Source organism: Phragmites australis, chromosome 4, assembly GCF_958298935.1.
Source record: "Phragmites australis chromosome 4, lpPhrAust1.1, whole genome shotgun sequence".
Taxonomy (NCBI): Eukaryota; Viridiplantae; Streptophyta; class Magnoliopsida; order Poales; family Poaceae; genus Phragmites; species Phragmites australis.
The window spans coordinates 35,462,893-35,488,413 of NC_084924.1; the positions used below are offsets into that span (position 1 = coordinate 35,462,893).

Here is a 25,521-nt window from a genome sequence, read left to right on the forward strand (position 1 = left end):
TACGAATATGCTCAGATATTTGTTTAACTGAACTGCGGATGCTAGTTTTGTTAGACCGCCGTGAGCTTGTATGGTCGGGTGTCGTGGTCGAGGGTTATAGATGTCGTGGTCGGGCTTCCGAGTAACTGGTCGGGCTGCCACACCGGATCAATCTTGTTTTGCCCAACTGCCAGTAATTGAAGACTTACAATCGTCAGACCAGGGACATGATAGGTAATGGAAAATAGAATACATATGTTCGATTGAATGTTAGAGATAAAGATGTAATTTCTATAGGCAAACAAGAAGTTCTCTTCAGTTTTGGAAAGATTGACCGAACAAGATAGCAAGAGATCGACTTGGTTTTAAGAAGAGAGGAGTCATAGTCGATTCAGGCTAAGCCTAAGCCATCCCTATAAATAGTTGAGGGGGTGAATGCCGATTAAATAACCACAATTCACACAAATCAATCTATTATCATGTTCTTTTACTTTTCCTCTCATTTACCCTACTTTTCCAACCTCAATTGCTGCTGCTCTTGATCTCCATGATCTAGGGCAAGACGCCGACCGACCGTGCCCGAACAGGGTCCCTCCCAGGTGTGATTTGCTGACAAAGATCTATCGTCGCAGTGTCAGATTGGGCTTTGCAGGTGCTACTCCCTGGGTTAGTTATCCTTTGCTGGTTTGCTTGTAAATCGGCCTCTCGTTACCGCGAAAGTGCAATAATTATCCCCCCTCGTTTAAGCCCTGAGCGTGCCGTTGCGAATTACACACGAGATGCTCAATGTTTGGCATGGCACATTTTCGTGTCAACACACTTTTTAGCAACTCCGCTGGGGAATGATTCGTTCGGCTTATGTCACAGCCGAATTTGTTTTCTAGCCAATTATTCAAATTGATTTATTTTATCCCTGTCGCCACCGCCGCATCAGGCCTATAGGCTGATTGTGCTCATCTGCGATTGTGCCTGTTCGTGATCATTGATGTCTTGCCGTTCACCGCATCAGGCCTATAGGGCGATTGCGCTCATCTATGATTGTGGCCATTCACAATTGCTGCTGGCTTGTCGTTCACTTGAGTGTGTGTTGCCTGCTACGTGCTGGCATGCAGCTGCGCTGTCCGTGCTGCTGCGCTGTTGTGTGATGCTGTTGTTGCATGCCCATCGCTGCGTATTGCGTTTGTGTGTTGCTGCGTGCTGCTCCTCACGCTGCTTGAAGATAGACTGCACAAGCACCAAACCACCCTGAAAAGTTTTCTCTTCAGCAATTAACTTATGGATCTAAACGTTTGTGATCTTCACATGGGGGGTATTAACTGTTTTTCATCAGAAGACAACAAAGCTCCATCACGCAAGGAAAATCAACATAAGGTTTCATCGTCCGCTGCTGCTCCATGTTATCCAAGGGGAAATCGATTTCTCTAACCATGGTGCAATATGAACTCATGATCAACCACAACAATATCACACGTCATCCATTTACGCCAAGCTCGAGGTACAATTTGCAAATACAATACATGTCTCTCAAGATTATTTTGCAAATACAATAAATAGGCATGTTGATGTTGATGTGCCTGTATTTGATGAATTTGATGCATCGGCTAGAAGTTTAGAATTACAACATATTGATAGTATGCAACTACCAATGCAAAATAATATGCATGCTTTAAATTTCAATGCTATTAGCAACATACAACATGAGACTGTGTCTTTTAATTCATCAATAATATTTGCGTCACCTAGTGTATCACAAATTAACATGCCAATGAACAATCATTATGGCCGAATTGAGATAATAGGTTCAGCTAATTATTATGAGCTATCACATATTAATAATTCTAGTAGTATACAATAACAAATGGTATTCATCGGCAATGAGTTCACCGCTTATGGTTACACAACAAGCTATGCCAATGAATGAGATATATGGTTGCAATGCTGATCATTCAGCCAATTATTTTAAACCACCATATGCTACATTATATGTTACTAGAACGGAGGTTACACATTTATACTTTTTTGGCATCATATGCAATACCTAATGCATCTAATTCGGCTCCATGCGTTACTAATGAGTATAGCCGAATAAATGAAAATTCAGCAAATATGCATGTACCTCCATACAACACAATAGTATATAGTTTGCCTCCCACTCTAACCCAAAGTTTTCGGTGTTCCTTGTAGTTCATTGCCGGGAACCTATTTTAGTGTTTTTCAACAAAATACACTATATGTGCAGCCCACAACGCTATATTCGTGTGATATGTTACAAGCACATACTTGTACCCCAAAGAAACAAGCTAATTCCGAACCTATTCGGCTTATAGCCAAGCAAGAAATAGGGACTATAAGTATTGGAGGGCAATCTGGTGCCGGAAAAGGAGCCAAAACAGATATAATGTATGTAGCTTTTTGGGAAAAAGTGAATGAAATTTTGAAGAAATGATTTAATTCTAATAAAGAGCCGGAAGTAACCTTAGCTAAGGAACAAAGGCCGACTACTGTTGAATTGTCAGCTATGCTTGAGATAAAGGAAGCTATGGTGCTATCATCAGAATTTCATGCTAAAAAAATTGATGATCAAGATTGAAATAAAGGTGTTTCGGTCATGCCCATAGTTGATGTAAATAGCGGCAACAGATCTACACTTAATGAATTATATGAAGAAGATGACAGCGTGATTAAAACAAAATTGCAAGAATATCAGAAGGAGCTGCTTTCGTGCTATTAGAAGACAAAGTAAGGTATCTGTCGGAGGGTGAACTCCTCTAGCAGGGATCCGGAGGGATCCCCTTTGAGATTCGGCCGGGGGGATGATTCTGAATCCGTTTTGCGGGTGAAATAAATGGATGTAAACGCGATGTAGATGGAATGGAATGATCGGATGTAGGAAGTAGTAAATGCTCAGGAGGTTTGGGGCACCATATCCTCCTTTTGGGCCACTGATGCCCACGCCATGTGAGACTTTTCCTATGATATTTCCTCCTTATCTGCTTTGGGGCTGTTATGGTTCATGAACGCCACCTCCGATGCCTTTTGAGCCATTCCATCCAGGGTGGACAACACCTAGGCCACCGGTGTTTGATGGACTATCTAATCCTAGAGAGAACCGATTTAAGCCAAAGAATCGGTCAAGTAATGGGAGAGGTAGAAAGGTGGTAAAAATGGTTTATTGTATGAAGGAGAAGGCTAGTTCAAGTGAGGAATCAGATCTGAAATCAAAAGAGGGAAGGCCAGTTATTGAGCAAGAAGAAGTGCAAAACAGCCAGCTAATAAGGATTCGATTGTTAACCATGGGGGACATGGTCCAGCGATGAGGGCAACAACTATGCATGGTTCAGATGTGGATGGTCTCTCACCTTCACAAAAGAGGCAATTACAAAGGTTGCACATGCAAGAATTGAGACAAGAGAAGACTAAAGAGGTAAGAGATAATGTTCTTAGTAAAGTCAAGCCTATGTTACCCGTTAAGAAGGTATGGAGCCCTAAGTAGATTAAAGAACCAATTATTGATAATGATGAAATGCAAATGGATGAGGATTCTCCATTAATCAAGGATGGTGCTCCGCCTAACAAATGTATGGACGTTATTACGATTTTTACATTATCTTCTGAATTTTGAATGGTTGATGGGTGAAAAAGACATATATAAAAGCTGATGTAGTTTATCATCGTCCTAAGAAGGAGTTGAAATGATTAATACATTGTTCATGATCATGGTTAATATGCAAGTTTGTTTTTTTTGGCATGCAAGTTTTACCAAATAATAGGGGGGCATATGTTGACGACCAAATTTAACATGTCATTGGTCTAAAGTCTAATTGGATTATCAAGTATTTTAGTGGCTAAATTATTGTAGTGGGTTACTTTAATTTGATTGCCAAATGAATGGATAGCTGAATATAAATGTTCTGGTTTAATTGGTTGATGGTTAATTAAGCTTAACAATTAGTTACTGAAGCTGATTGGTATGTTGATTAGGAGAAAAGGCAGGAAGAAAAGAGAGAGAAAGTAGGCGAAAAGTCTACATGCTAATCAATGCCGATTTCTACTCATTAATAGATAATGGTTATTCAAATCATTGGTTGTTGCTGGACTGACATGCATGCAGGCAATAGGCACCAAAACACAAGGAGCTTGACGTTAGATACAACTTCATCGCCGCACTACGGGCTCCATGGACTGCCTCATCAAGCTCATCCGGTATACCACCATGCGTGATCCATCTGGTGCAGCTGTCTCAGTAGGCTATGTTGTGGTCAAGCTGTGATCAAGAGCCGTGGTCGGCTATCGTAGTCGGGCGCTGTAGATTTCGTGGTCAGGCTACCATTGGTCGGGCGTTTGGTCAGGTACCTATCTAGTTGGGCTGTTGTGGTCACACCTGGTCGATCGTCGTGAGTGTGTCTGGTCGAGGGTTGTGGATGCCATGATCGGGCTTCTGAGTAACTAGTCGGGCTACCGCGTCGGATCAATCTTGTTTTTCCCAACTCCGGTAATTGAAGACTTACAATAGTCAGATCAGGGACATGATAGGTAATGAAAAATAGAATATATGTGTTCAGTTGAAAGTTAGAGATAGAAATGTGATTTCTATAGCCAAATAAGAAGTTCTCTTCGATTTTAGAAAGATTGACCGAACAAGATAGCAAGAGATCGACTTGGTTTCGGAAAGAGAAGAGTCCTAGTCGATCTAGGCTAAATCCAAGCCGTCCCTATAAATAGTTGAGGGGTGAAGACCGATTAAATAACCACAATCGACACAAATCAATCTATTATCATGTTCTTTTACTTTTCTTCTCGTTTACCCTACTTTTCCAACCTCCATTTCTGTTGCTCTTGATCTCCATGATCTAGGCAAGACGTCGGCCGACTGTGCCTCAACGGGTCCCTCTCAGGTGCGATTTGTTGACGAAAATCCGTCGCCGTAGTGCTAGACTCAGATTCATAAATGCTGCTAGCCGGGTTAGTTATTTTTTGCCATTTTACTCGTAAATCAATGACTCATTATCTAATTTTTATACATTAGATATTCTTATAATTTAATTTAATGTTAATCAAAATACACCAAATTTGACTCTACCAAAATAAAATATGTCTGCCATTTGTTAACGGAGCATATGAAAAACCTGACTCAAAAAACAGTAGTCGAGAATCGCACATACAGCAGCTGGATAGAGTACAAACTTTTCAATTTCTTTTGTGGAGAGCAGGTAGAATACAGACAAGCCTCACGATCCTCGAGAACAGCACATCCATCACATCATAACAGGCCCGCTTCGTGGTCACCAACCAAATATAACAAAAAGAACCGCCCAAAAATTAATCGCAGGGGCTCTGCGCAATCAAGTCGGAGTTTCAGAGGGCGATTCCTTCCAAATCAACAGCGAGCACCCTGGCGAGCGCCTCGATCCCCACGCTGCCGTCGCCGTCTCCGCCGCCGGCGACGCGGATCATGGCGCGGACCTCCTCGTCGGCGGCCAGCATCCCGGCCCACCCGAGGTACGCCTTGAGGTCCTCGAACCCGACCTTGCCATCCCCGTCCCGGTCCATCAGCCGGAACGCGTCTTCCATCGCGGACCGGCACCCGCCCCCCCAACCCCCCGCGGCAGCGGCGGCAGCGCGGCCCAGGAGGCGCTCGAACTCGTCGTACTGCACGAACCCGTCGCGGTCTGCGTCGGCGGCCGCGATCATGGCCGCGAGGTCGTCGTCGTCGAACCGATCGCCCGTGGCCGCGGCGGCGGCGTAGAAGGACTTGAGGTCCTCGCGGCTGATGCGGCCGTCGCGGTCCGCGTCCAGCACGTCGAACGCCGGCCTCAGGTCAGCGCCGGCAGAGAGGTCGAGGCCTAGGTACCTGCCGGTGGGGCGCATGGTTGCTTGCTTCGGCGCGAGGGCGAGGATGAGACTCGGGAACAGTCTAGATCTCTGGATCTAAACGGGCGCTCTGTTTTAGCGGAGGTCGCGGCTAATTGCGGGCGGCTTGTGCTATTCGCAGCGCGGGGGAGGCTGCCATTTATAGAAGCGGGGAATGGACCCTCCAGCTCTCGAGAAGGTTATTCGTGGACTCGGTCCAGTAACAGGCGTGCAAGCACATCACACTGATGTGTGGGGCATTAGTGGCTGGTGAGTTTTGTTCTAGGACCGTGAGGCCGGTGTTCGGTGAAGCGGTGGACCAGATGTTGTGAGCCATGGGAAATGCGACAGAGATACTACTAGTTTAATTGGTTGGCTTGAGAAAGCTGGGAAGGGATTGGGAGTGGAAATTTTATGAAATTTTTTAATGAAATAATTTTATGAGATTTTAATCTATGTCCTCTTTTTTATCTAATGACTGATACGTACAATTGAGACGAAAGAAAAGTACATATGATATATATAAGAGAGGGTATTTCTTTGAGATCAGATCTCATAGAATTTCATTCTGGCAAGAGGCATGTGGTGAGGTGTCACAATTCGCAGGCTCGAACTCAGGTTGGATCGGTCCAAACGAGAAGACGTGTAGGGTGACGTCGGCGATCAGCCTTTCAACGATGGGCCGCTTTGCGTTGCTCTCTGGCTGATATCTCCAGCGGCGTCAGCCGGGGGCTTCTCGTGTAGTCGTGTACTGCCCCAAGTTTGCCCAGAGGACAGTAAGGACATGAACAATACAAAGAGTATTAAAATTTTACATAAAAATTATAATTTCCAATACAAACTAAAATTTATCAAGGGTTAGTCCCTGACAATGATTTCGGGGTATGTTGGACAGCGGATGCGTGAATAAAAATTTCAAGAATCGATGTGCGCGCGTATAATAGACTCAGGAACACAGGTAGTTATACAAGTTCAGGTTTTCTGGAGGATAATAGCCATACGTCATGTGTGTTGTGTTATAGAGAATCTCAATTGGTTACAGAGGTCATTCTAGCTGGCTACCAGACTTAATCTCCATCTCTTTTTATACAAACTGGGTCTTCATCCCTTTATATAGTAGGGAGGAGAAAAACTTACGTGTGGATCTAAACAGAAGATCCTGCTTATCCTAATATCTAACCTAAGTTATCATTATAGAGGATCGTCCCCGACCACTTGCTTGATCGGCATGTTGACAACATCCCGTCCATCGTGTTGCACCGCATCGACCTGCAACAATCCCACTCCGTAGTATTTAATGCTATGAGACGGGACAAGACCCCTCTGTGCTGTTCATGACTTCGTCCACTGGAGTTAACGCTTGGAGAAGGAAAATACTTGAGTGGATACCAATAAATGTGATTGGACAGGTTGTGTCAAATCCGATCCTGCGACCAGTGAGGCCGGTCGCGAGTTTATGTGATGGTGCAGGGAGACTTGTCGCATATACCTTGTACTGGTCGTGGGAACCATACACTGGTCATGTGGCCGATCAGTTTTAGGAAATATACGCATCTGGCGTTATATCCCTCGTGGGGCCCGTTTGCTAGGGTACCCCTTTACTCAATATGCCGATAGTAGCCCCCCCGAGCTTCCTCGTGACCATGGCTGGGCCTGGTTACACCACTTGGGCCCCGAGTGGACGTAGTCTGCCTAGGGGGTGGTCATTGATGCTATCAGTTCTCAGAGTGTAACTCTGAACTTCGCGTCACGTGAGAAAGTTTAAATGTCCCGAGAGGGGAAAAAAGATGGTACGAGAGAGAGATATTGATTGTCGCTGGACCTAAAGGACTCTTGGTTCCTTCTGTGTGCCCCTTGGGTTTTCAGCGGTTTGAAGACCGCGTTGGTTGGGGTGTCGCTGTGGTTTTTTAAAAAAGAGGAGTGCTTGATGGCCTTTCGAACCACCCCCTCGCCTTCCTTCTCACCCTCAAGATTTTAGTGCCTAGAGTCCATTCCCTCCATCCCCGTCCTGCATTCTGCTCTGTAGTGTCTGCAGGCCCTAAGGCCATGGCGTATTCCCCTCCCTCATCCCCGGAGAGGTCGATGATCTCGGATGGCTCGGGGAGGGTAGAGTCGGCCTTTGCTCCGGATCTGCTTGCCATGGTGCTTCTGGAGGTAGCGGTTGCCATAGGTATGTTTGGGAGGTTGAAGCCGGCGACCATCAAGCTCAAGGAAGAGGCTCACTGGCAAGGAAGTAAGTAAGAAGCAAGATGAGAAGGTATCTTGCGAGGATATACACCGTATTTGCTATACTTACTGGGCTAAGCGATATATTAGTAAGAATTGTCTCATTAGTGACATTCCTAAGCACAACTCTTCAACTGATTATGATTTATCGCTTAGGAAAGTCAAAATGGAACTTATTCTACTAAGGTGATTAGTTCATCATTTGCTAGCATAAAGGTCATTTAAGTGCCTAAGTCTTTTGTGACTAAACGGGATGGATCCAACATGGCTTGGATATCAGAATATGCTTAAAAAGGCTAAATAGGTATTTGAGGGTACAAAGACTTGGCTTACTTGAGAGGAACTATATTGTATATCTCATCTCAAGATTCTTTCAAACTGAGTTTTCTCATGATATTTGGAAAGAAATGCCAAGAGTGTGTATTATTATTTTATTTCAATCTTCAATGACATCTCGGTAATAAGTATCTAACTTAAGCTATCTAGCCACTTAGCTTAGCATAGGTGCTAACGTTCACAATTTTTCATGGTTGTGAGCACTTGAAGGTGACTAGATAAAATTTGAGAAAAATTTATACTTTGTGTAATATTATGCTTTTAACGGCTCTCTAGTAGAGCAAGATTTTGTTAATAATGTAGGTGATGTATACTTGGTGATGACAAGCAAGAAGCTAGCCATTGAAGAAGTAAATGTCAAGACAAAGAAACCCGAGATCAAAACAAGGCTGAAGAAGATGAAGAAAATGATCAAATTCCTTCAGCTGTGGCAAAACATGGATAGTCCGCAATTAAGTGTGGAGAGTCCGCACATTGCCAAAAGAGTATCCAAGCCCGAGTTTATGATCAAGATAAATGTCAAGATCAATCCAATGAGAACTCCAATGAATTTATAGAAGAATGATGAAGAAGGAGCAAGTCAAGATTAATCCAAAATGTCCACATCTAAGAATCCAAGAGATTACCTCATCAACTATATTTATGAAGACATTTGAAAAAGATGCGCCACTCAGGATAAAAGAAGCACTTGAGGACCTACATTGGTTGATGACCTTGCAAGAAAAGCTAAATCACTTCAAAGGAATGAATTGGATCATTCATGGGAAGATCAAGTAAAATGTCATGATTGGAATCATATTAATCTTCCACAGCAAGCAATATATGGATAATACTTGGCTCACATCATTGAAGAATAAAATAAATTTCAAGCCAAAGAAGCTAAGTGTGAAGATCAAGTGAAGTGGAAGAGCACACCATTTAATTCTAGAGGGTTCCACTCATAAAATCTCATATATGGTAAATTTTCAAATCAGTATTCACATCTTATGGTACTCTGTATGCTTTCATAGTTGTAAGTAGTTCTTGGCACAAGTATTTTCTTTTATAAAAATCTCTTTTGTACTTTGGTCCAAAATATAGGGTACACTCCTCTTGAGTCTTAAATGAATTCGTGCATGTCTCAAGAAATTCAAGTACTTGGATGCAGATATTTTGGAGGAGTTTATCCTATGTTTTGTGATCTTGATACTAATTTGTTTACAAGTGAAATTTGTGTTTAGTCTCATGGGAAGGGAAAAATACCCTTGAAGGTATGTAAAATTCTCTCTCTTTTAATTAGTACTTCATTGTATCTTGTGACTTAAATGTCTAATGGTGCACATAAACTTGCCTTCCATCATATGTGTGCACTACATTAAGGGGGAGTTGATCCACTTGCCTTCCACATCCAAATGATCATTATTCCTGAAACTCTCCCTTGCGCTTTTAATGCTTTCTCTTTTCTATGTGTTGCATCAAGGTTCTTTCAAGTACTTTTAAGTTAGCTTCAAAGTTCTTATATATGAGTCATGGTCCCTTCAAGTGTACTCATCTTCAATTGGTGTTACCTCAATTGAGATTATAATCGGGACTGAAGCAAGTAAAGTTGTAAGAAGAAAAAGATCACTTGGTTGGATGAAATTAAAAGAAGAAAAGGGATAATAATAGATCAAGGGGGGGTTGAATTTTCATGACAGACAAACAATGAGGATGTAGTGGGATAAAATCATCTAATCTCCTTCATTATGAGGTTTGAGGTTCATGAATGCATCCTTTACTTTCTAGTCCTTAATTTCCTTTCTTTTGGTAAAGTTTGCTTGCTTGAACTAAGATATAGTGTAAACTTCTCTCTTGACCTCCTTTTGAGAATGTGCATGAGTATACTTTGTGTATTTTTGTATGCACACCTTAAGGGGAAGTTTAGTCTATATTTTGTGGGACTAATGTTTTTTTTTTCAAGTTTATGTTGTATAGTCTCACTTGTTGAAGAAAGGAAGGTATCAAAGGAAGAGTAATGGTTACCAAGGAATTTTTGGATGCTCCAAAATTATCCTACGAGGTCCTTGAAAGTGCATCTAGCCCCTATGTGTGGTTTTAGTAATTAATGACAATACATATGGACTAACAATGGTGTTGAGTTTGTTAGTAGGTTGTTCCATAGGTGATGCATGGATGAGAGATATGCATGAGCTCTAAGTAAATGGGGAGATTGAAAATGCATCAAGATGAATGAGCTCCAGGTTATTCCATAGGAGATGCATAAATGATGAAGTATGGATTCTTTGAGAAATGACATGAGTTCAATGAATTGCATCAAAAGTCATTGAGATTTTAGTGATGCTCATAAGAAGAAGAAGAAGCTAAATAAGATTAGCAATAAGTTTGAAGGCTAAGTTACTTGTGGAGATCAAGTAACTAAAGGTATGACTTGTAAATAGAGTTTTATGGACTAACCTATGTGTTATGTGTTTAAGAATGAGTGGGGTTAGGTTCTATATGAAGATTTGATAATATTCATGAAGGCTAATAAGTTACTTATGGAGATCAAGTAACTTAAGGTATAAAAGTTGTCATTTAGGTTTTATGGACTAACCCATGTACTTTGTGCTTGAGAGTGAGTTGGGGTTAGGATCCATAAGAAGTCATAAGTTGAATTGAAATCATATATGCTAAGAGTGAAGAAAAGAGTGGACTCCATATTTGATAAAATGAATTTCTTGAAGATGTCGAATACAAAGTGGTTTTCTATGGCAAGACGGTGAAGGACAAGCAAGACTCGGCTGCGATGGACCATCCGTGGTGAAGGGCAAGCAAATGGCTTGGGCGCTGAAGGACCAAGGCGGTGGTGAAGAGCGAGTAAAGGCTTTGCACCGATGGACCGTGCGAGGCTATAAGAAGCTATGAGTAATTCGCTTTAATCACATGAGGAATCAAGAATAAATGGAGTGAAGATTTTATGGAAGTTGGCAACCCTCAAAGGTTTGAAAGTAAAAAGCGGTACTTGAAAGTATTCAAAAGGCTCAAATTGGTTCAAATGTGTTTTATCTTTGAAATTGAGTCTAGGTATGCTGCACTATTAAGAGGGATGCAACGTGAGCTAATTGTCGTGTCTCAGTGCTCAAGAGTTCCCAACCAAACACAAAGTGAGAGTTTGTTATTAAGAGTCTGGAGCAGAAAGTGTGGAAGTGTCCAAAATGGGTTTTGGAGTGTTTCTAGTTTGATCCTATATGTTTTAGGTCATGAATTCAGTTGAGATGTGTAGCCCTTTGAATAAGCTTTCCATAGAGTCTAAAATCGTCGAAATCAGACTCCGGGATCAAAAGTTATCGCCATTTTTCAGAGGTCAGCTGTGCTGTACTCGGAGACTCCGGTTAAGACCGGATTCTCCGGTACCTGGAGTGGCCGGAGACTCCGGTGAAGTCCGGATACTCCGGTACTTGAAGTGGCCGGAGACTCCGGGAAGTCTCTAGGGCTGTTTTCTGTGTTAAGTGCTGACCGGAGACTCCGGTGTAGGCCGGATACTCCGGTAAAGTCCAGAAAAGAGCATAACGGCTAGTTCTGACACATTTTGTGACCGTTCTGACGCTGTTTTTGGAATTGAGATCGGATACTCCGGTGTTCACCGGATACTCTGGGGTAGGTGTGTCAGAACAGTAACGGCTAGTTCTTTGGAGTGGGCTATTTATACCCCACTCACCCCATCTTTTAGGGCTGCTGAAGGGGCACGAAAGAACACTTTTTTAGAGCTAAAAGAACCTCTCCCACTCCATTCTAGTGTGTGATTTGAGAAGAAAAGTGAGTTGGGTTGAGAGATTGGAAGATTGAGTGCAAGTGAGCTAAAATCCAATTTTGAGCACTTGAGTTCTCGGCAAGAAGTTCGTCGTCGTGTTTGTTACTCTTGGAGGTGAAGCCTCCTAAGCGGCTAGGCGTCGCCGACGAGCACCCAAGGTTGTGGGTTACCACGGAAGTTTGTGAAGGGCTCGATTTCACCTCCGCAAAGTAAGAAATCAAGAGTGGACCTAGGAAAGCGGTTGAAAGAGACCCGACTCGTTGGAGCCTCCTCAACGGAGACGTAGGATTCATGGTGGTGAATCCGAACTTCAGGAAACAAATTTTGTGTCTCCTCTCTTGTTTCTTTACTTTTGAATTCTTGCTCAAATCTTTGTGCATATTGTTCGATCTACTTGTTTGTGTGTATTTGAGTGTAGATTCTCCGTGGATCTACTTGAAATCATCTCCGGTAACACACGACATCACTTGGTTTGAGCTAGAACTCTCTACCCATCTTTATTATTCAGTTTCGAGCTCTATTCTGTACAGAACCGGAGAATCCAGATTTTATCGGAGATTCCGGATCTGTACAACCCGGAGACTCCGGTCTTCACCGGAGTATCCGGATGGACAGTAATTTCAGATATATAAACAGTATTTTCAGCCTTTTTCAATTTAAATTTTATTGCATATCTCTCGCTAGATTAGAGTAATTTTTGTCACATTAGGATTGTAATTTCCACACTTATTTAGGGTGATTGTGCACTAGTTGATCCTAGCATATTTAGATTTTTCTTTGTGAAAAATCTATTAGTTTATATTCCGCTGCAAGTTTAGACCAACAGTAAAAGGGGACGAATTTTTGCAAAAACGCATATTCACCCCCCCTCTAGGCGACGTCATTGTCCTTTCAGTCCCGGTCTTTATAAACTGGGTACTCTGATTTAATACCACATGGTCTGATTCCTACCGTAGAATTGGATTTGACTGAGTTGGAGGAAGAAAAAGGAATTTGGTTTTCTATACAATCCCTCCACTCTAGAGCTCATCAAATATCCAAGAGATCATCCCATTGATCATTCATGACCATATCTTCAGAGGATGGTAACTCCTAATTCACAATTTGCAAATTTTATGAATTTACCTTGTTTTCTCCTTGTGAGTTACTTTAGGTAAGGAAAAGAACTATGAATTCAAGTTGGAGCTTAGACATGCAAGAGAAACTTAAGTTCACCACAAGACTTCAAGTGAAGGAATTCATCACTCAAATCAATGAAGCTTTACTTGATAAGAGCATCATATGAGGATTATCAAAATTACCTATATCATATGGTGATCTACATGCCTATGTGGCGGTAAGAGCTTCTTAGTATAATTTTAATTTTGTAAATTTCTTATGCCTCGACCAAGATGTAGGGTAAACTACTCTATACTCTAAATTAAATCAAGTGCTTGTCCCAAGTAATTCAAGTACCCGATGAACATATTAAGGAGAGAGCCTATCCTATGTCTTGTGTCTTTGAGACTAACCTTTTCTTCTAGTGAATTTGTGGTCTCTTGGTGAGAATGAGTTTCTCAAGGTAGTTTCTCAAATATATGCTACTTTAACTCAATACAAATTGGTAGAAGTATCATTCGATTTCAACTGGATTACATTTTTAACTCTTGTATAGCTACTCTCTATAATATAGCTTAAATTTCCTTGTTTGGACTTAATTGATCAAAAGTGCATATGTACGTGTCTTCCATATACATATGTATGCATTATCAAAAATAGGGAATTTAGTCTATGTTATGAGGTTTCACTATTTACCGATCCACTTACCTTCTATGTTCAAAGGGTCACTAAATGTGAAACTCTAGCTTGTGTAATTTGATGATATCTCTTGTCTTTGTGAATAAATCAAGGTGATATCAAAAGGAGATAGCATATGGGTTTCAAAATTGATCATATACAAGCAATTGGGTTGTCTTCACCTAAACGAAGATTGTGAGGCTTAGAACAAAGGTACATCACTCCATGAACTCTTGTATTACCTTTATGCATCTAGGCCCTAACATGCTAGTGTGTGCATGTGTATGCAAAATTTTGAATCACACCATGAGTTTTTCTTTTAGTGGTGATTAGAGAATTATTTAGATATTTGATTGACACCTCTTGTTATGATGATGATATGAGTTTGTCTCGTGTTAAAAATATCATCTAAGTGAGGTATGAGCTAAATTTGCTGATTTCACAAAATCTTGTCTTAAGGTGTTGCATACTTTGTTTGGTAGAACAAATATGGTAGACATCCTATATGCTAAACCATTATGCCACTCTTGCCTTCACTTATTTACCTTAATTTTTTCATTTTGATGGAAAGATATTTTTAGAGATTGATGTCAAAGGGGGAGAGATTTTGGGGGAGAGTATAAGGGGAAAATATTGATTCGTAGATTTAAAGGGGTAAGGAGGAGATATATAAGTTTCTTTTTCAAATTTGCATGGTGTGTGCTAAACTCGCTAGACTTGCTTATGAACTAAGGCACTCATCATGTTAGTATATGGTCATATGTTTTGTGCTGTGATGTTTGTTTTTAGTTTCTGTGAAATTTGCGGAGAGTATGTAAATTTTATACAGAGGAATCACACTTTTTGAGTTGCGGAGGCTCTGCATCTGATTGCAGATTATCTGTGGTTTGTTGTTGTGTATATCTTGTCATACACATCACATATATTTTTGTTCATACACACCTTACGGATGCTAAGATATAGGGGGAGTTCACACACACCTTATAGATATTTTTTACACCCTACAGATGCTAAGATATAGGGGGAGTTCCCACACTATACCTTAAATATGTGCATCTGGCATTTGAGTATAAAATTTGAAATTCATTTAATGCACACATTTAGGGAGAGCTCTCTATATCGTATGATTCAAAATCTTATTTTTTCAATCATTTGTAAACTTTAATTGTGTTTTCATCAATCACAAAAAGAGGAGATTGAAAGTGCATCTAGGCCCCCCTAGTGGGTTTTGGTGGTTCAATGATAAAATAATTAAATGACTAATAAGTTTGTTGAGCTTGGATATGTTTTTACTTGCAAATGACAAAGTCAAGCTCATATCATATGAAGTATGCAAAAGTAAAAAAATGACGAGCAAAGATTAAAAAGTGCAAAAGAGACAAGAATGCAAGTGCAATTGTATGGTTTCATTGGTTGTTTGATTGCATAATCAAAGGAAAAATTGAAAGTTCATAAAGATGGATCAAGATTGCAACGCTAAGAAGAAAGGTGATTATGGGCTTAGTATTTCAAGAGCCTTGCAAATCAAGGAAGATTTAGTTGAGATCTTGCTTAGTCACAAAATTGGTATCTTGATTAAGAAAAAAGACAAGTGATCAAAGGATTAGTTGATCAAGAAGAGTTTATATGGAAGCTTGCTTGGTCACAATATCAATATGAAGAAAGATATTGAAATGAAGATTAAGTTGAAGAAATAGAATACATGAGTGTATATTGATGATGAAGAGATATGTGATCAAGAGCAATGGTAAATTAAAGGGAATTTCAATGATAGGTTGCTTGGTCACATGGATAATATTCTTAATCAAGAAAGAAGAAAGTTGATCAAAGGCTTAGCAATTCAGGAAAAGTCAACATTGAACTTTGCTTGATCACAAGATTGATATAAAAATAAATATTCAAGAAAAGATCATATTATTGAAGAAATGGAATTCAATGAATGCATATAGTTAATTTGAGGCTATGTGTGATTCAAGATGACAAGATAGTGAAGGGGTGGCAAATGATTTGGCTATGAAGGATTATGTGAGTGGAGAAGGGCAAGAAAAGGGCTTGGCGCCAAGGGACCCATGCGATAGATAAGGAGCAAGTATTGGCCTAACGTCGAGTGAAGAGATCAAGCTAGTGGATCGAGGAAAGCGGTTGAAACAGACCCAGCTCCTTGGAGCTTCCTCAACGGAGACGTAGGACTTACGATGGTGAATCCGAACTTCGGGAAACAAATCTTTGTGTCTCTATTTCAGTTTGTTTACCTTTGAGTTCTTGCTTTAATTTCTGCTTTCCACTAGATCTAATTGGTTGTGCATACTTATAAGTGCAGGTGCTTTGTGGATCTGTTAGTGGACACCTCCAGATGTATATTGCCTTGTTTGGTTTGAGTAAGTACTCATTAGACATAGTTTACATTCGAGCTGCCTCTATTTTTGCGGAAGGTCCGCAAAAATGCGTAGACTCCATTTTTAACTAACCCGTTGCAAGTTTGTTTGAATTGCAAGGAAACGTCTATTCACCCCCCTCGAGGCAACATCTCGATCGTTTCAATTGGTATCAGAGCCGAGGCTCTCAATTTCGGGCTTAACCGCCTTGAGAGAACATGTCGACTATCGATGATGTATCTTTAGAACCTTTTTTGTTAGATGGTTCAAATTAGTCTTTGTGGTTCACTCGTGTGCGTATATTTTTCAGGCCATGGGTCCTCAATTCGAGCGGATTGTAGATGTGAGTATTTCTCCTCCTAGTGTTGGTTGGTTCAACTTATCCGAGAAGGAGAAGGAGCAAGTAAACGCCGAGGGACTGATGCGATGGAGAAGGAGCAAGTAAACACCGATGGACTGATCAAGACCATAAGCAGTCATATGTTGTCAAGCATCAAATACTTGTTGAATAATAAGGTTTAAGGTGCCTTGAGGATGTCAAGTTGATTCTTGACCATATGTGTTTAAGATTCCTAAGTCACAAGCTCAAGGATGATGTGCTCAAGACGAGAGACAAGAAAAAGTTGCACCGTCATGACGTAAAATTTAAAAGAAGTGGCAAGTTGAAGTTGACCAAGCTCGAGAGGTTGAAATATATTTCATATTTGATTTTGAGTATAGGTATGAAGCTCTATCAAAAGGGATGCGATATAGAATGATTTGACAAGTCCCGATGCTAAAACTAACCAAACCCAAGTACTAACTTGAGAGAAACATGTGTCACAACACTTACATATGGTATTCTTAGAGCTTGTTTTTGGTTGAGATGGATAGCACTCCGAATAAGCTTTCTGTAGAGTCCAAGATCATCGAAATCAGAGTTTGTAGCAAAAAGTTATAGTTTTTTCACTACGGTGACCTGGACTGTTCTGTTAAACTACAGAGTGTCTGCACTTTTTTTGGATAGTCCACATTTTTTTGTGGAGGATTCGCAAATTTCAGGTCTAACGACTAGTTTTTTTAAACAACGGCTAGTTGTGTTAGAGTTCGAAGGGTCCGCAAATTTTTGTAGTGACTCCGTACCTTTCTGACTGTAACAGTTAATTCTTGTGTGGGGGTCCCTCTCCTTCATTTGGAGGGGGTGTTGGTGTTCCTCACATCCACAACTAAGGCAAAGACTTATAGAGCTCTTCCTAACCCCTCTTTGTGAGGTGTGTGCGTGATTTGTGAGAAAAGGAGTTGGGTTTAGAGATTAGTGTTTGAGAGCACAAGAGAGCGCAATCCATCCTTGAGCACTTGTGGGTTTTGTCAAGAAATTCATGAAGCATTTGTTACTATTAGAGGTGAAGCCTCCTAGACGGTTAGGCGTCGCCCGACGAGCTCCCGTACTTGTGTTGAGCCGTGGAAAAGTTTGTAAAGATCTATCTCACCTCCACAAGGGAAGAGATCAAGCTAGTAGATAGATAAAAGTGGTTGAAAGAGATCTAGCTCCTTGGAGCTTCCTCAATGGAGGCGTAGGATTCACGATGGTGAATCTGAACTTCGGGAAAAAAATCTTTGTGACTCCACTTCAGTTTGTTTACCTTTGAGTTCTTGCTTTGATTTGTGCTTTCCACTAGATCTACTTGGTTGTGCGTACTTGTGAGTGCATGTGCTTTGTGGATCTACTTTGTGGACACCTCCAGACGCATATCTCCTTGTTTGGTTTGAGCTAGAACTCATTAGACGTAGTTTACATTCGAGTTGCCTCTGTTTTTACGAAAGGCTCGTAAAAGTGCGGAGGCTCCGCTCTGTAAAATTTACGGAAACTTCGCTTTTAAGTAATCCATTGCAAGTTTGTTTGAATTACAAGGAAACGCCTATTCACCCCCCTCTACACAACATCTCAATCCTTTCAAGTGCTCGTGAGGACATGATGACTCGTGGAGTGCGCCATGTTTGCCTCCGTCATGGGACTCGCCTACTTCCTCATTAACTCCCTCGCCATCGAGGTTGGTCCGCTTTCTTGCTTCTTTCTGTACGTTGTGCAATGCATTCTTGTTTGTTTTGTTCTAGTTATCGATTTGTTTGGAATGCTGGTACATGGCACTTTCGAGGATTCGTAGATATGCTTTCTAATTTGTATTGTGAATAGCAAGACCTCACCGGAGATTCAGTACGATCAAATTGAACTATCTCTTCGAAATATCTGAAGAGGATTGAGGGGTTTGTGTAGTTCATGGTTGCAGTGTTTCCTTGCTTAGCTTTGTTAAGTAGTTTTCATCTAACATATTGTGCTCCTGATGAGCTCATGGCTCCTTTAGATACGATCAATACTATTAATATTCCTCAAATCATATTGTGCTCCTGTGCTGGTACATAGGTGCAAGTGCAACATGACCTTTAGTCACTATTGTTCAAGATCCGTTAAGAAACTAGTCTATGATTATTATTATACGTCAAGTGTGGGCATACTTACTTACATCAGAAGCTAGGTTAGAGTTAGAATACTTGTTCTCTGAATGACCCGATCACTTTAAGAATTTTTTTGGTGACCATCACTTTAAGAACTTGGGAAGTGGATTCAAAAACAATTTCTAAAGATAGAAATTGGGAAATGGGAAGTACTAACAAAATGCTTTGTTTCACTCAGCTGGTTTGAATTTAACCTACACAAGTAAGTTCTGCGCAAATCATTGGATCCAGAATCGTCATAGTTACTTGAATAGTTGTTGAGAAGTTTTGGGAAGTATTTTGTAGGCATAGAAGAGGGATTGTGTTGCGAGGCCAAATTCTGAACTAGAATAGTTTAGCCTTGAAAAACGTAGCCACAATTTTTAAGGTTACTGTCCAAAGTAGGTCTAATCCCAATATTTTTCTACTTGTTCTTGCATATTTGACTGTTCTTGTAAGGACTCGTTCAAATTAAATTTAAATTAATCATTAGAGAGATCATTTTAATAAGATGAGGGCTAGCCCGCGTCTGCCTCTAGAAGCACCATGTGCTGACTTACATCTCACCACAACGATTATAGCCACGAATGATTAAAACGAATCTAACTCTAGCAGTCCCGGTATATATGCTTTGGTAATTCTCAGGGGAGATACTACCCACACATACCTTTACAATATGAATATCACAACATTAAGTTAAACAAGATTACAAGTGATTACAAGCTGAATGAAATAAAAAGGATAAGTGTTTTCTAGTGTAAATATCTATACATAAATCGCAACGGAAAAAAATATCTGGAAATAAAATGATGACCTGTGGTGCTATTTGCCCACAAGGTAACCAACCAGGGTTATTAGTAGTATGGCGACTACTCGCCATCACACCGCTCTTGGTGGGATTTGAGCAGCCGACACCCATCTTCACCTGGAAAGAAAACAAGCAGCGTGAGTACGAAGTTACTCGTAAGACTTAATCCATAATATGTACATATAATAACCCGACTCTAAGGAGAATACATTTATGGATGTGTAGCAAAGAATCGATCATAAAGATTAAATGAACTATTAATGCAAAAGCGATTTCAACTCAAGTATGAGCAACTACAACCTAGCAACTATACCCTCATATACTAAGATCATCAACATAAATGTATATAACTTGGAACACCTCAACTCATCAACCATCATCTCTATCCACTTTCCATTGTATATTCTCTCTCTATGTGACTACATATTGAGAGGTGCTCTGTGCGGGCGCAGCGGCGTGGAAGGGGCCGTGCGTCGGGCCTGTGCGCGGGCGTGGCGGCACAGGAGGGGGCCAGCGATGGGCTGTGCACGGATAGGGGCTCGACTACGACCCCCTACGTATGGGGGATGAGGGAGAAGATTTAGGGGCTCTTGAAAGAAAGGGGGCCGGATAGGGATCGGTTAGAGATCGATTTTCATCGTTTTAGAGTTCGATTGGAGTTTCTCTTATGGATTGATCCCTCGTATATTCTCTCTCTATGAGACTATATATCTGTATTATGGATGCACTAGGGTTTATCTAGTAGAGTTTTTAAATTAGTTCTTAGAGTGAAATCAGTATGAGCTATGTCAAATGTTATTTTGCAACCTTTAGCTCTTAGAGTGATTATGTGAATATGATTTTTTAAAATGAACTAAATATTAAGAGCTAAAAAGATCAGCTTTTCCTGATTTACCTCCTCACATAATCGTTTCTTTCATAAAATTTATCAAAAAAATCACTTTTAACTTACGTAATCACTTAAAAAAATTATTTTTCTATAAAATTTAAATTAAAAAGATCTTTACCAAACATGTCTCTTATTAAACGTAGTGCTCTAGACATCAGGATCTTACCATTACCGGATTCCGAGTTCCAGTTTAGGCAGTGCTGGTGCGCGGAAACAGAAGTCCGGAATTCCGATTTATATGGAAGTGGAACCCGACGCTCCAATACCGACGGTCGAAAAAACAGCTTTCATTTCACGCCAGCGAACTGTCGAATGCTTTAGAGAACAAAGGCTTCAAAAAAGAAAAAAGAAGAAAGAGAACAAAGGCACATATGCCTGGAGGAGAAGGACGCGACGTGGCAACTTGGTCACCTGGCGGATGGTGAGTGATCCAGGCCCGCCATTTGCTTGGAGACAATCGCTTGCCATCTGCTACGCGACATCCCTCAAACGGGGCCAAGTCGATTTTGGTACGTCCCTGTTGTCACGGGACTCACCATATGACCGAGGTAGATGACATGCTCACATGGTGTCGACCGAGAGCGGCGAGCGGAGGTTCGTGAGCGGAGGGAGATGACATGCCCTTTTTTGGAGATGAATTTGGCAACGCTAGTGTCATTTCACCAAATCTAGATAGATCTTGTACGTTGATGAGATAAACGGAAACGTTCTAAAATGCACTCACCTTGCACACTTCCAGTCACAGTCATCCACTACTTTTTAGTAACGTGGTCACTTTATTGATTAACATAAAAGGGTAGTCTAACGGCTCAAGAGCTAAACATGAGGACCATGATTTAACAAAAAGAGCGGTCATAGCAAGCTGATACGCTTCTTTGTTCGAATTTCTTTCTTCATGAACAAAAGTGGTTTCGTAGAAGCAGGACTGTCAATTTTCAATCTCCTTCAGGATAAAGCTATACCGGCAGTGGCTTCCTTCATTAATGTAACGCAATATATTGGTTACATCTGATGCGATACGAAGCTTCTGAACATCCAAATCTAGCTAGCGCGATAGATAATTAATAAAGTGACCAAGCTACCTCGGAGGCAATGGCATGCCGCGAAGCTAGCCCAAGGGGTAACCGGGTAAGGAATCAATTGGTCCATGAAGGAAAGGGCCGAGTGCGAATCTGCTCATAAACCAGCCCAAACAGATCACTAACACACGGCCCGCTAAAAAAATGCCCTGAAAACCCTAGACACCGTAACCTCGACCGCTATAAAGCCAGAGATACGAGCCGACGAGGTTTCCACCACAGCGCCGCCATGGGTAAGGAAATCCCAGCAGTTTTGTTCTCCCATCTTTTCTTGGTTTTGATTGATCCCTTTTTGGTGTTTTGATTTCGTGAGAAATCCGATGAGACTCGAGGTCGAGCCCCTTGATGAGTCGATCCCTCAGATTTTTCTCTCCGGGGCTCGAATTTTCCAGAGGGGCGAGATTGCCGGAGATTTTGAGTCGCTTTGCCTACTGCTAAGCGTGAGGCGCAGCGAATAACATTCTCCAAGATATCACCGCAAACAAAGTTTCTTCCGGATTTCGGTTCGATTCTTTCTCTGCTTTGTTTCTTGTGCTCGATCCAGTTCTGTTTGAGTCCCGTGATGGCATGAAATCTTTGAGACCTGACAATTTTCTTCCTTGATGTAAATCAAAAGCATGATTTTCGATCGCCTCGCTTTCTTTCCCTTTTTTCGATTTACTATATCGGTCACGGATGTTTTGCGACTTAAGATCTTGTGGATGATGAAATGCACTGGGCTCCGAGCAGTGAAATACGCTGCGTTTTGATGGAGATGCACTTGCCTAGAAAGCACTGTCTGACATACGAAAACCGCAGTAGGCTTTATGCGAAAACCAGATTATTACTCTTCTCAATGAAATTGTTAAGGCTGCATGTACCAAGATTAGGGCTCCATTTCTTTGCCCTCGTCTTGAATTTGCCAGATTCGGCTGCAGCCAAATTAACGAGGAAGAAAAACTGGTCGGCTTGCCCTCTTTCTCAATGGGCTCTCCGCTTACCGACCTTCCCATATCTTATTCACTTTAGCATCGGTTATCTCTGCACTTATTCTTGGTTTTATCCATGTGTCTTGGAGATTTAGGAATCAGAACGAATCAGTTTTCGCTGCACTATGTTCTGGGGTTTTATTCATTTGGTGTCTTAGATATTTAGGAATCAATACGAGAGAGTAGTGGAGGGGAATGGTGCACGCTGTAGCCATTCTTGCAGGTCCTCTCGAACAATAAGGTCTTGCCATTGTCTTCCTCCTTTTCTGATTTTTAGTGATCCCTTTTATCTCCTTTGATCGTTTTAAATCTAGTGAGGAAGTTGTGGCTGGTGGTTCATCATCCGGGCAGCCTGATGCCATCGTCGCAGGCTGCGTCATTGATGCCTACATTTTCCAGTGATTCATCTACCAAAATATTCGTCTCAGTGCTAGGAAGAGTGCAATACATGTGTAACATTCCCTAAAATTTGATGAATGCTTTAACATGAATCCTGATCTCAACCCAACAGAAGTTAGTATATGTTTGCAAGTAAACTGCGCCATTAGCTCTGTAGTCGTTCTTTCAAAAAAATTAGTACTGTAGTCTGAAAGTAGTCATGGTTCTGTTACAATGGACTTCTTTGCCATGGACTCCTTACAAACTGAAAAGAAGGAAGTGTTCCGAAATTTGAATTGCTTGATGTTATTCATTTCACCAGATAAAAAAGAGAACATTTCTTTGCCAAAGAAAGTACTAGCAGAGAAATGTCCATTTACACGAATGGAGTCATGTTTTGAGGTCCATTTAGAGTCAACTAGAAGGATTAGCATGAAAATGTTGACACAGTCCACATGATTGTTGGTGCAGCGGTGCAGAGCTTGAACTCCTTGCATCACCGTGCGCTACTGATGTCCAGGAACTTATTTACCGGCCACTGCGCATGCACGGCTGCAAGCGCTCGCCTTATGTACGGTTCGACCTCGTGCTGGAGCTACAGGCGCTGGAGCTACAGGCGCTGGAGCTGGTGAGCATCATGGCACGGTTCCGGGGGGCGGATTCTCCTGGACCTGATAAACAGTATGCATTTGTATTTTCGAACCATTAGATCTGGAACATCAGATTATGTGCTATAGTACGTCTATAAACAGCAGAATTATTACAGTAAATAATGGCAGGGTTCTGTTTATCTGGACTTGTAGATTCATATTACTGTATATTTTGGTGGCGTCATTTCTCGGTGGGAAGCCGTCCAGGCGGTTGTCGGCGCTGTGCCGGTGGATCTGAAGGTCAAATTTGCCGCGGTGGACCGCCCTTCAGTGTCGTCGCTTGGTCAATTTTGTGCGCAAGCTACATTGGCTCATGTAGCAAATTGCCTTTTCTAAGCTCTCTGATCCGTTGTTGCGTAGGTTAGTAGGTTGCAATGTGGAGAGAGATTCAGTTAGACATGTGGCCTGCGACGTGAGTAGATCTTTTGGGGAGACAGGTTTAGGACCCAACCCAACTGTCTCATTTTCCTTCGTAGTCCAAAATAGGCATTTTCCATTGGTAGATCATGCTCTGCACTTGAGGAGAAGAATACAAACACAGCTACAGCTTCACCATATTGATTTTTTTAAAATCATATTGAATTTCTGGATGGCAGTAATTTCAAAGAAAAAAAATGAATTTACTATTAAAGAACTACCTAAATAAAAGACAATAGTAAGAGATCAGAACTGCTGTTTTTGTCACGAACCAGAGATGATTAATCACCTCTTCGGTTATCAATTCGCCTGTTGGTTCATAGTTTTGTTATTCTCAAATGTTTACTGATCACAAAGTGTACTGAATATGTTCGAGAATTGTTTTTAGGGTTTTAGTAAAGTTTTGAAAATCTATGTACTGCTGACGATGGCCATGTTCAGTTGGTTCCTATAGTTATGCAAGAATAATATTGTTTTTAATAAGAAATCATTCTTTTATCTTCTATAAATTAATTTTACTACTACATACTAGCTTCATTGGTGATCTGTGATGTAATGACAGAAGTAACATGTACTGATTACTTTGGCATGCGTGTGCCTAAAGAGAGTGGCTAGAGAGCTTCACCCGGTTTGGTTGGCAGAGCACAATACCCATAGATACGAGAAACTCTCACAAGCTTTATTCTTAGCTTTTTTTTCTTGTCTTTTGGCTACGTGCATATGTTCAGATGTATTCTATATAGTTATATTATCTTGATATAACTATAAAAGTTAATAAAACTCTCTTCTTTAAAAAAATGCTTACCTAATCACGTCCATGCTTGGAACAGTTTTACCGGTCCTTTCCATGACATCTCTCGCTGAGCTCGACCGTAAGTACGTGTCTGACATGTTTGATGGGGATTGATGAATACGGATGACTAATACGAACTGCGCTGTAAACCACTCCCAACACATGTTATCCCTTCTTTCATTTTCCAGGCTCATTTCATTTGTACAACAGGTAATAATTAACTAATGTGAATTATGAATAGAAAACAAAACATACTGTATTTTGCAACATATACATGGACCTACATCCTTTTTTGTGATCCGCAGTAGGCAAAGGTCGTCTGACGTCGATGATCTCACCGGCGGCCAAGATGGAGGAGACCAGCGTCACATTCAAACGGAAGGCGACCCCGCGAGACATGTTCGACGTGAGCTTTTCGGTACGGCTTCCTGCACATGCCAACGTTAACGTGATCGACGAGGGCGCCGAGGTGCTGCTCGCGAACCTGGCGGCGTTCGAGCAGGGAGGCGGCCGCGCGGCGCGGCAGCTGGAGGGGGGCAACCTGGTGACGGGGTTCGTGGCGCTGGTCGGGTCGCTGGTGAGCTCGCGGAGGTGCTCCGCCGGTGCGGGATCATGCACTGCATGCTGGCCGACGACGACGCCGTGGCGCACTTCAACCACGTGGTACAGTTCACGACCATGGACTACGACCGGCAGCTTTTCGCCTGCCTGTTCCGAGACGTCAAGCAGATGATCGCGTGCGGCGAACCGAGCTCA

At 41.5% G+C, this 25,521-nt stretch overlaps 1 protein-coding gene and 3 non-coding genes across 4 annotated transcripts; 3 read left to right on the forward strand and 1 right to left on the reverse strand.

Moving 5' to 3' along the window:
• Positions 1 to 5,151: 5,151 nt before the first annotated feature.
• Positions 5,152 to 5,950, reverse strand: LOC133914350 (calcium-binding protein CP1-like). Its single transcript, XM_062357467.1, has one exon. It carries the CDS (start codon positions 5,845 to 5,847, stop codon positions 5,335 to 5,337), a length of 513 nt encoding a protein of 170 aa, XP_062213451.1. The 5' UTR covers positions 5,848 to 5,950; the 3' UTR covers positions 5,152 to 5,334.
• A 16,164-nt stretch (positions 5,951 to 22,114) lies between these two features.
• Positions 22,115 to 22,189, forward strand: LOC133917225 (small nucleolar RNA R66). Its single transcript, XR_009909629.1, has one exon. It is a non-coding gene; the product is annotated as a small nucleolar RNA R66 (small nucleolar RNA).
• A 67-nt stretch (positions 22,190 to 22,256) lies between these two features.
• On the forward strand, positions 22,257 to 22,344 carry LOC133917194 (small nucleolar RNA snoR118). The gene has a single exon (XR_009909603.1). It is a non-coding gene; the product is annotated as a small nucleolar RNA snoR118 (small nucleolar RNA).
• Positions 22,345 to 22,467: 123 nt separating this feature from the next.
• Positions 22,468 to 22,555, forward strand: LOC133917184 (small nucleolar RNA snoR109). Its single transcript, XR_009909594.1, has one exon. It is a non-coding gene; the product is annotated as a small nucleolar RNA snoR109 (small nucleolar RNA).
• The last annotated feature ends 2,966 nt before the right edge of the window (positions 22,556 to 25,521 follow it).